Here is a 10,197-nt window from a genome sequence, read left to right as displayed (position 1 = left end):
GGCGCGCAGCCAGCGGACGGTGAGCGGGAGGCGCGCCCAGGGCGGCACGCGCAGCATGTGCGCCAGCACGCGCAGGTGGAAAGCGAAGGCCGCCTCGCTGCGCAGGCGCGGGCCCACGTGTCCCAGGCGGCGTGAGGCTTTCGGGTGCTGCCAGGCCCACTCGAACTGCGGGCGGGGAGTAGGGACTTCAGGGAGGCCCCAGAAAGGGGGCCGCCAGGGGAAGGCCCGAAGCCCCAGCCCGTCTTCCCACCGTCCCCGTCTCCTTTCTTACCCGAAGGGCGGCCACGGCGGAAGGGAAGCCGTGCACGATAAGCACCATCTCCCTGGGGAAGAGAACAAGGACGCGGCCTGTGAGACCCCTCCCCTGCCACTCGCCTCACCCCGCATCAAGCCGAATCCCCTCGCCGTGGTTCACCCCCAGTCCTACCCGAGAGTGCCTAGTCCGCGAGGCCCCGCCCCCTTCGTGAAGGTGCGTCCCCTCACGCCTGCCAACCTCAGGCCCAGCCTGCAGCACAGGTAATTAACTGCCCTCCTCACTTCCTCTCCCTTGCAGGCTGTCTTTTACAACCCCAGCCTTGTTCATCAGCCTGCTGTCACCGGACCAAGCCTATATGCTCAGTCCCCTTCTCACTCATCCCCTGCTTTTTGGTCCCACGGCCGAGTGTCACAAGGCTCCGCCTCCCCACCGTGGTACCTCCTCCGCGGTAGGCACACCCGCGTCACCAGGACCTCACACCCCAGCCCTGCTCTCAGCCACCATACCGGCTCCGCCTACTGTCACTGGCCTGGCCCCGCCCCCCTCGGCTGGCCTCTCCTCCTCCAAGCCTGGCTTCTCCCTAGAAGCCCTACTCCAGACAGCAATCCGCCCGCTCCCTCTTACCAGGGCCCGCGCCCGCTGGTCCGCCAGGCCCCTCCTTTCTTGCGGCCCCCATTGTGCTGCTGGACCCTACGAGTAGGGTTGACGGTGAACCCCACATAGACGCGACCCCTGTGCCGAGGGTTCAGGCAGTAGAGCAGGTAGACGCCGAAGAAGCGCCCGGGCCTCGCCGCGCCCGCCTCAGGGCCCATCGGGACTTGTGGGTTGATTGCTGTGGCCTATGATCTTCGGGAGGGATGAGTTGCCAGGGCCGCAAGATGCTTGTCTCGGAAAAGGCGTTTGGAGGCGATCCTGAGATACCCTAGAAGCCACAGCAATGCAGGTTCGCGCACACTCTCCTGGCTGGAGCTAGGGTGTCCAAACCGGCCCACGGAACCCAGGCTGCGGCAGGCGGCGGGCACCTATTAGCGCCCGATTCCGTCCTTGGACTGACTCTGATTGGCTGGTTGGTGGTAAGCGCGGAAATCTAGGACTGTTGGAAAGCTGGGCCGGCTTGAGGGCGGAAGTGCCGGGTTTACGGAAGCTTTAGTAAGGGCGGAAGTCGAGGCCTCGGCGGAAGTGGCGTCAGGAAGGGCGGAAGCAGTGTGGCCGGGGTGGGAGGTGGGGTTCCATCCCCGCTGGGCTGCCGCCCCTGCCGGGCTGCCGCAATGGAACTCAGCGCCGAATACCTCCGGGAGAAGCTGCAGCGAGACCTGGAGGCAGAGCACGTGGTGAGTTGAGCGATCTAGATTCGCCCAACGAGGGGAGAAGTGCTCCTGAGGGGTGGGTTTCACACTCCACACCATTCTGCACCGTAGGAAGTCGAGGACACGACTCCCAACCGTTGCGCGTCCAGCTTTCGAGTTCTGGTGGTGTCGGCCAAGTTCGAGGGGAAGCCGCTGCTTCAGAGACACCGGTGAGGCCCCGGGAACACCTCGCTCAGCGCGATCCCAGCGCCGGGACCACAATCCTGGCCACTTCCCGACTCCTAACTCCTTAACCCCCACCAGTCTGGCCCCGCACGGTGAACCACTGCCCCAGGGATCCCGCCTTCGTGGCCTCTGTATTAAGACTTAGGCCCTCCTCCTCTTTGGTCCCCAGATCACCCTGCCTTCTGAGATCGCGACTCAGGCCTCGGCCTACCATTTCCTAACCCCATCTCTCCCCCAGGCTGGTGAACAAGTGCCTAGCAGAAGAGCTTCTGCACATCCATGCCTTTGAGCAGAAAACTCTGACCCCAGAGCAGTGGGCCCGGGAGCAGCAGAAATAAGAGACCAAGGCCTGCACAGCCATTAAATTATGAATCAGGGCCAGCTTCTGTGTCAATGTGTTGTGTGTGGGAGGGTGGGAAGGGTGCTGAGCTTGTCTAGAGCCCGGTTTCTCCCTGCCCCACCACGCTCCATTGTCTTAGTTTGGACAAGTCTTTCACACGTAGGCCTCTGTGCCCCCACTTATAAAATAAAAGTTCTGTCCTTAAAATCCCTTCCACGGCAGGCCACACAATCCTTCTCTGTAACTTGCTAGATCCCTAGGAATACTGCTCTTATGCATTGGCCATTACTGGGGCCTCCTGCCCTCTGCCAGTTTTCAGGACGGCTCAGATGAAAAGGTCCCCAGGGTTTCAGGACACTGGCCAACTTAACAAACCTCCCCCGCTCCTCAGCATCACCCCAATGTCAGAGGCATAATAGAGGACTTCACACCTCCCTGCAGGTTACCCGGCGCTTCATAGGCTTGGTGGATGCTATACAGCAGCAGCGAGTCCCCAGCACCTGGAAGGCTGACTGGAGAAAGTCCAGTGACCCCTTTAGCTCAGGGCTTGCTGCAGCCACAACTACTCCTGGAGGAACCATGAGGGTTTCAGGAATGGAGCTGTGGGCAGGAGCTGGGATAGGGTTACAGGCAATTAAAGCCATCTGAGCCATCAAATTGGAGCACATCATGCCCCTAGTATCAATCTTAAACACAGGTGCCATGGTTGGTAAGGCCTTGCACAGATGGGGTCCCCAGGACCCAGGTGCATAGCAGGTAGCCCACAGGGGGCCAGGGTTCTTCAGGAGTGAGGATTGTGGTTTTCAACCCTCCGGTCTCTCTATTCCCCTGTGTTTTCAGGGCCAAGTTCTTGGCCCCTAAATAACTTCCATCTTCCCTCCTACCTCCCTCTGGGAATGGGCTGGTAAAGTTGTAAGTCCTGGTGATGACGTTACGTTAACCCTTCTGGGTTTCTGCAATCCTTTCCCAAACTTTTCTTGGCTCCCTAGAACTTTTCCTTGGCCAGGAGGTGAACTAGTGACTGAGTATGCTCAAGCCTACTTTGCCAGCAGGGTGCATCATCCCCATTGTGCAAGAGAGGCTCAGAGAAGGACTGTCACTTTCAGAGGCCCGGGTTTCAGATTTTCTGCTTCTCTATCATCACACCCCTGCTGGGATCCACCCACTGCATTCACGGAGCTGTGATGCTAACCCTCCCCATTTTAGAGAGCAGCTGAAGCCTTGCCCAAGGCCACTTTGCAAGAAGTGACTTGCCCAGGGTCACGTGGCTTGCAAAGAGATTGTGACCCAAATGGGTGGACAGGGATGTGTGATTGGCTGCCTCTCTGCCCACGTGGCTGAAGAAGGGTCAGGGACTGTGGATGAGGATTTCGGCCCTTGCTGGGCTCTCTGTGTGCTCTGAAGAAATCTCTGCTGTGGCCAGGACACCCATCCTTAATAACTGTGTCCTCCTAGCTTGAGGGCACCCACTAAGGTGGGCATCAGAAACCCACTTCCAATCCCCCGCTTGACAGGACCTTTTCTGTCTGGGAGGCTCAGCTGGGAACCGGAAAAAAGGGTTGAGAGGCAGCAGCACCACAGGGAAAGCTGGGGACGAGAAGGGACAACAGCTCGTGACCCCAGATCTGACTTTGGCAAGCCCCTCTCCTGCTCCGTGCCTCAGTTTCCTCGCCTGTAAGCCAGGGTTGGGTTCTAAGCTTTTTCCTCACAAAAGTTCCCCCGATTTTGTTCCCTTGAGCTTGCAGTTTGAAAGACAGCAGGTCAGTGCTGTGTAAGTGTCATGTCAATTTCAGTTCCCCAGGAACAGCACTGCAGCACTGACAGTACAGTCGCAATGCAAGCTGTTGTTGCAGTTGATTAGGAAAGACAAATCCTGAGTAACCATGGCATCCTGAGGTCTTGAGCACCTCAGACCCTGCCAGCCCTGAGAAGGAGCTGGAAAAGAGTAGGCTCTCAGCCCATGTCAGCATGGGGGCCTCCCACCCACCAAGGCCTGTTCCTGTGGTCTAGGGTATTTGGAGGCATCCCCCAGCTCCTGCTATGGGCCAGTCTCATCAAGGTAACTGAGAGGAAAGCTCAAGGGCAGGTCATTTCAGCAGAGCCAGCATTCAGATAACCATGAGAGTCTGAGAGGTACCAGAAAAATAAAGCCATTTTATTATTATTTTTTATCTGCCACCGTGGCCTGAGGAGAAGGGTGTGGATGGAAGGGACGGAGGTGACGCTGTGGGCCCAGCAGAGGCCCTCAGGTCCTCTACTTGGCCTGGACTGTCTCCTCCAGCCTCTCCAAGCGCTTCTGTAGCTCCTGCACTGTGGCCTGGAGCTTCTTTATCTCCTCCTCCAGCCGGGGTATGGCGTCCTGGGAAATCCATCGTTGTGTGAGTCCCAGCTCCACCCGGGGCTTCCCTTACCCTGGCCTCCCCCAACCCGCCTACCACGAACCCCAGGGCTTGGCCCTTCTGTCTCTCAGCCAGTTGCTCCCCAGATACCTCCAGGCCAGTACGCCTGAAACCTGTTTTCTGAGGCCTCAGGATTACCCCCTTCCAGCCCCCAAAGGATCCCCAACGCCCTGAGTGTGAGGTGACCCAAACAGCCACCTTCCACGGGGACAATGACCACATCAGTAGCAGCCNTTACCCCCTTCCAGCCCCCAAAGGATCCCCAACGCCCTGAGTGTGAGGTGACCCAAACAACAGCCACCTTCCACGGGGACAATGACCACATCAGTAGCAGCTCCTACTATGTAGCAGCCCTGTCGGTCTCGTCCTGACTCCCCGGTTCCCATCCACTTCTCACCGAGCCGGGGGTGCCACTAGCCTCTGGCGCTGTCTTTCTGCGCCCGGTGTCCAGGCCCCGGTTGACCCTCAGCTCACGGCTCTTCGGGGGCACGTAGCCGTCCTTGAGGGAAATGAGGAGGGGCCCGGCATCCCGGCCCCCCAGCCACTCCTCAGCCGTGAGGGCAGCGTCAGGCCCCGCGGTGGGGGGGTAAAGGTCCTCCTGGAACAGGTCCGACTGTGGGCAAGACCAAGGCTGGGTAAGAGAATGCTCGGGCCACACCACCACCCTGCAAGTGTGCAAGCTCAGTGCCCGGCCCGCAGCCCAGGAAGGGACATGGGAGCATCACCTTTCTAGGCACTGTCATGGCAATGGGCTCACACCTCCGCTCGTGCAGCTTGTAGAACCTGCAGAAATAAGAAGGTGAGCGGCGCTGTGGCATGGGGGCTGGAAGCAAAGGTCAGCATGGGGTCAGCACGGCCCAGGGCAGGGGCAGGGGTCAGTCACCTGGCAATCTCACACTTGTTCACCTCCAGGCCGCGTTTGGGCATGTAGCCCATGCCCCGCTGGGACTCCTTGGAACTGAACATGGAGAGATAGTGCAGATATGGGGCCTCAGAAGTGATCTCGAAGTACCGGATGGAACTGTCACCCTGCAGGTGGCGCGTGCAAAACCCTGGGATCAGCAAAATCGCTCCTTCCTGGTCCTCTCCAAGCCCTCCGACCCCCCGCCTCCCCCCGCAAGCCACTGCCCAACTGGGACACCTTGCCACAGAGGTAGACTATGTTGGTGTCGGGGTCAAAGAAGGGCAGCAGGACGCCACTGCTCGTGTCCAGCTCCTGCAGGGACAGCGGCTCCTCCAGGTGCTTCTGTAGAGATGGGTGAGACCGGGAACAATGAGCTGGGCCAACTCAGGCCGGTGAGGACCACTGGGCCGGGACTCGGGGAAGGCCCTCACAGAACAACCAGCGGAAACCCCCATCTCGCAGAGGGTAAACTGAGGCCCATGGTGATGTATGATCAGGCAAGTGACAGGGCGGGGACTAGGCCTCCAGTCCTGCCCGGTCGCCGCTCCCCACCCGGCACTCACCGTGTCCCACAGCGCCACCTGCCGCTCACTCATGCGGCTGAAGCCTGTGGTCAGGATCTTGCCATCAGATACAAACACTGCGCGCACAGGCCGGGTCCCCTCATGGGGACGGTCCTTCTCCTGGAAGGGAAGGGAGGTGGCCAGTCAGTCCCCACACACACATCCTAACGGCCAGACTCCAGCTGAGGGCAAGAGAGGGCAGCATCCCGGGACCTGGCTGGTGGTGGGTACGAGGGTAAATGTCCTAGGGTTGAGGGGCATGATACATGGCAACTCACAGCTACAAGAGTGCCTTTGCGGGGCTCAATGATGCGCACGCGCTTGTCCCGGCAGGAAGTGCAAATGAGCGCGCCGTCTCGGCTCCAGTCCACGCTGTAGATTGTATCCGGGTGCACGTCCGAGCCGAGCGTCAGCACAGCCGCCCCAGTGCCCACGTCCCACACCAGGATCACGTTGTCGCACCCTGGGTGATAGCCCCGTTGTGAGAAGCCATGCGTCTTGCTGTCATGTGACCAGCCCGCCCCCTCCTCGCCCTCCAGGCACCTGCACTGAGCAGCACGTTCTGGGCTGTGGGGTGCCAGGCCACGATGCCCACGCGCTTGGTGTGGCCCTCCAGGGTGACGACGGGCTCCCTCAGGGGCAGTGTCAGGCCCCCATCGGGGATCTCCCACACCTGCAGAGAGGGGGCAAGTGAGACTTAGGGGCTCCAAATATCAGATCCAGTACTGGAGCTCTCCCGGCCTCCACGGCCCCCCACCACTCACCATGACTGTGCAATCCTCAGAGCCACTGGCAATGACATTATCGTTGTGTGGGCACCAGGCGATGTCCAGCACCGGGGCCGTGTGGCCACAGACCGTGGGCGCATTCTTGTCCACACGTCCAGTCTAGAGGGCACAGCAGGGCTTCTGAGGGAGGTGTTTTTGCTCTCCAAGCCCGATCCAACCTCCCCCCAGACCCTTTCAGAGAGGCACAGAGAGGAAGGCAGTGGGGTCCCTGTCTGGGCAGCTCAGAGGGCTGGAAGTAGTGCAGGAAGGGGGTGTCACACTGGGCCCTGGTCCCGCCTTACTGTCAGACCCTGGCCAAGTTCCTGACATCTCTACCGCAGTTTCTCACCTATGCCCTGGGGCTGGCTTCCAGGGGATGACAGGCCAAGACCTTGGGGAGGGGAGGGTGCACTTAGATTAGGGTTCCGCAAGGAAGCCTGGGAATGGGGATGGGTCCTTCTGAAAGGATAGGGACCAGAAAAGCCTGTCATAATTGGCCCCAGGCAGGAGCAGAGGTTTGGAAATGGCCGCTTCCGGGGACGGCTGCTTCTTCCTGTGTGAAGAGCGCACCCAGTTCTCACCCCACAACCACTTCCTCTTCTCTCTGCTTCCATCGGCCCTTTTAAGGTAACATCTTAGGGCCCATCTCCCCTTCCTGTCTCACCCCCCAAGAGCACAGGAGTGTGCTGGGGGTGGGGGTCAGCAGGGCGGATGGGGGTGGCTGTGAGCAGGACCAGAGGGAAGGCAGGTTTGGGGGAGGAGAGAGGGCCTCTTACACCCTCTCTGCCTTCGGGGGGCGGGGGTGGAGGGGGATCAGGGCTCCAACAGGCCCAGGCCCAGAGCCACCCCTATCCTGAGAGCACCGCTGGGTCTGCCCAGACCCCATGGAGCCCTCTCTGTGCTCCAGAGGGGCACGAGCCTCGGGAGACAGGGCCCTGGGTCTGCAGGACTCGGTGTGTGACCTTTCTGGTGTCATCTGAGCTTCAGTTTCCATGCGACCACTACATGTAGGAGCTGGAGGAGGCTTAAAGCTCATGTGGCCCAGCTCAGTTTTACAGATGACAATGCTGCAGCCCAGGGAAGCCTGGTGACGGTCATCAGGACCCCCAAGGAGCTGCTGGATGGCCAGAGGGCCCCCTCCAGTGGAAGACTGCTGCCCTAGGGGCTCACCTTGCCCAGGGGCAGCACCAGGAAGGCCCCTCCCCCGCTGGCCTCACAGATCAGGGCAACGAACTTGGGATTGACAGCACAAAAGCCACTGTCCCAGGTGGTCTGTGAGACGCGCACATCCTCATAGCACTGGTCGGCCTTGGCTGGCTGTCCAAACACGTGGCGGAATTTGCTGGAGCGGACCACCTGCCGGCTCATCCTGGGGGAGGGGGGAGCGCGTGGGGTTTGAGGGCTTTTCTCCCTTCAGGTCGACTCGGAGCTTAGAGTGTCCCCCTCCCCCTGCACGCCCCTCGGCCTGGTGTTTAAGGTCTCAGCTAACTCATCTCCCTGGGCTCCCTGCCCCCTCCCCTGTAACTGCCATCCTGTTATCCTCATGCTCGCCTTCCTCACCTCTTCTCATCTCCCCCCCCCGCCCCCGCCCTCCCAGCTAACCTGCAAGGTCAACCTTCTCTACCCACCCCAGGCCTCACGTCTGAACCCTCCAGCCTCTAGGGCAGAGCCTGGTGTGGGGCAGCACCAAGTGACGGTTTGTCCCCTGCTGCCGGACACAGCCCTTCCTCTCTGATGCCTCATCCCCACACTCTGGGGGCTTCAGTGCAGACGGCCTGGGGTGGGGGGTTCGCTCGGTCATGGCAGCCAGACCTCACATCCTTCACACCCACATGGGGAGCTTCCCAAAGGCTCGGGCAGGACTGGCCCTCCCTGCTGGCACGGGACTCTGCAGACACGGGGAAGGAGCGTGCGGGCCAGCCTGGGAGGCAGGTCCTTGGGGACAGGACAGCTTCCCCAACAGGTCTCTGGACACTAGAAACAGGCAGATCGCTTGGGTCCCACTGTCTCCTTCCCACACCTCTGCTTCTAGAGTCTGCCTAAGCAGGTGCCCTTAAGTACAATCTCCACCTGCATTGAAACGATGCACAGGGAGGGGGCACTGACTTTCCTGAGGTCCGGCGAGGATGGTTTTCCTCTACCACGGCTGGGCGGAGAGCGATTAAAGCCCAGGGGATTGCCTCTGGCTCCAGAGTTCCAGGTTCCAGACCCCATCCTGATGACCACCTGCATCAGCTTCCTGCTCAGCTTAGGGGCCATGCTGCCTGCTCAAAGGGCACCCTCCCAGGCCTCCACTCCACCTCCCCAGCTTCACCCCTTAGCCTTCCTTTGCTTCTGGGCCCTTCTGGCCCGGCACCCCCGCTACCCCAGCCTGCCCTGCGAGGTTCCACGAGGCTCTGGGTCCACCTGCCCAGAGAGCAGGTGAGGAGCATTGCGAGAAGGAGCAGTCTGGGGACAGAGGGATCAGTCCCAGGCGAGAAGCCTGGGCCTGGGGAGAGGAGAGCCCCCAAACCGAGGTTTGGGGGACAGGAAGCCATCGCCCCACCCTGCCTCCTCCCCCACCGCAGGTACCAGGCCCAGAAACCGCGGAAAGGGGAACTTGGCTTGGGCTTTTCTTGTTTTGCTCTCAACCCCTTCCTGTCTCCAAGCTCAGGGCAGCTGCTCGGCTCACCCCACCCTGTCCCCACCCCCACCCCCGATGCCTTTTCTGGGGAGCGTCAGGCCCCCGGCGCCCCCACCTCCATCTTGGCTGCAGTGGGCCCTCACCCCGGCCGGTTCGCAGCCCCCTGGGACATGCGGATGGACCTTCTCACGCACACTCACCCCTCGGGCAAGTCCCCTGCACGCGCGGCGCGGATGGGCTCTCTCCCACCTCCAGGCAGGCGCGCTGACAGCCTGGCCGCCCCCACAGCCGGCTTCCGCCAAGCTCACGGCTGCCCCACAGGTGGCCCGGGGCAGCGATGCCTCGTCCCTGGCCTGGGGACCCAGGCTTACCTGCTGCCGAGAGATGAGTGACCCCCCAAACGGAGGAGGGAGAGGAGGAGGAGGAAGGAGCCGGCGGAGCCCGAGACTGCCCGCTGAGGATGCTCTTGTCAAGACAATGAATGAGAAGCGGCGGCTGCCCGCCTCCTTAGGGGTGGCAGCGCCCCTTTGGGCGGAGCTCTTAAAGGGGATAGCCCTTCTCGGGGTGGAGGCGCCGCCTCTCCCCCCACCCCGTCCCGGCCCGCGGCCGCCCTCCCTCCGCCCAGCTCGGCCTCGCCTGCCAATTCCGAACCAAAACAGATGCTGCAGGCCAGTCGCTGACAATCTAATCGGCGCTTTTGTAATGTCAAAATGCAAAAATACCCTGTTCCTTCTTCCCTCCTTCAGTCCGCTCCCAGCCCACTCACCATCCTGTCCCTGGCGTTCTTAGAAGCGCCCATCAGCAATCCCCCCC

General features: G+C 61.1%; 3 protein-coding genes across 5 annotated transcripts in view; 1 reads left to right on the top strand and 2 right to left on the bottom strand.

Annotated features, from left to right (window-relative positions):
• Nucleotides 1-1,350, bottom strand: part of SLX1A (structure-specific endonuclease subunit SLX1A) — a 3,595-nt gene extending 2,245 nt beyond the window's left edge. The window contains exons 1-3 of the mRNA XM_077760434.1: nucleotides 881-1,350; nucleotides 272-323; nucleotides 4-165 (exon numbers count right to left, since the gene is read on the bottom strand). Of these exons, the coding sequence (XP_077616560.1) occupies nucleotides 4-165; nucleotides 272-323; nucleotides 881-1,068 (402 nt within the window). The 5' untranslated portion in view covers nucleotides 1,069-1,350. The remainder of the gene's footprint in view (nucleotides 1-3; nucleotides 166-271; nucleotides 324-880) is intronic.
• A 73-nt stretch (nucleotides 1,351-1,423) lies between these two features.
• On the top strand, nucleotides 1,424-2,169 carry BOLA2B (bolA family member 2B). The gene is made up of 3 exons (XM_077760433.1): nucleotides 1,424-1,587; nucleotides 1,675-1,772; nucleotides 2,027-2,169. Exons 1-3 carry the CDS (start codon nucleotides 1,525-1,527, stop codon nucleotides 2,124-2,126), a joined length of 261 nt encoding a protein of 86 aa, XP_077616559.1. The 5' UTR covers nucleotides 1,424-1,524; the 3' UTR covers nucleotides 2,127-2,169.
• A 2,093-nt stretch (nucleotides 2,170-4,262) lies between these two features.
• Nucleotides 4,263-10,197, bottom strand: part of CORO1A (coronin 1A) — a 6,254-nt gene continuing 319 nt past the window's right edge. Inside the window, exons 1-11 of one of the 3 annotated variants that reach the window (XM_077760421.1) lie at nucleotides 9,756-9,912; nucleotides 7,932-8,130; nucleotides 6,759-6,881; nucleotides 6,538-6,667; nucleotides 6,273-6,457; nucleotides 5,995-6,114; nucleotides 5,669-5,773; nucleotides 5,411-5,556; nucleotides 5,253-5,310; nucleotides 4,925-5,140; nucleotides 4,263-4,487 (exon numbers count right to left, since the gene is read on the bottom strand). In XM_077760421.1, the coding sequence (XP_077616547.1) occupies nucleotides 4,383-4,487; nucleotides 4,925-5,140; nucleotides 5,253-5,310; nucleotides 5,411-5,556; nucleotides 5,669-5,773; nucleotides 5,995-6,114; nucleotides 6,273-6,457; nucleotides 6,538-6,667; nucleotides 6,759-6,881; nucleotides 7,932-8,129 (1,386 nt within the window). In that variant the 5' untranslated portion in view covers nucleotide 8,130; nucleotides 9,756-9,912 and the 3' untranslated portion in view covers nucleotides 4,263-4,382. Of the gene's footprint in view, nucleotides 4,488-4,924; nucleotides 5,141-5,252; nucleotides 5,311-5,410; nucleotides 5,557-5,668; nucleotides 5,774-5,994; nucleotides 6,115-6,272; nucleotides 6,458-6,537; nucleotides 6,668-6,758; nucleotides 6,882-7,931; nucleotides 8,131-9,584; nucleotides 9,732-9,755; nucleotides 9,913-10,197 lie in introns of those variants that run through there. The other 2 variants (XM_077760424.1, XM_077760423.1) reach the window with 2 other exon arrangements.

Source organism: Crocuta crocuta, unplaced genomic scaffold, assembly GCF_008692635.1.
Source record: "Crocuta crocuta isolate KB4526 unplaced genomic scaffold, BGI_CrCroc_1.0 scaffold73, whole genome shotgun sequence".
Taxonomy (NCBI): Eukaryota; Metazoa; Chordata; class Mammalia; order Carnivora; family Hyaenidae; genus Crocuta; species Crocuta crocuta.
Note: the sequence above shows the minus strand (reverse complement) of the source record. Positions and strands in the feature narration are given on the sequence as shown.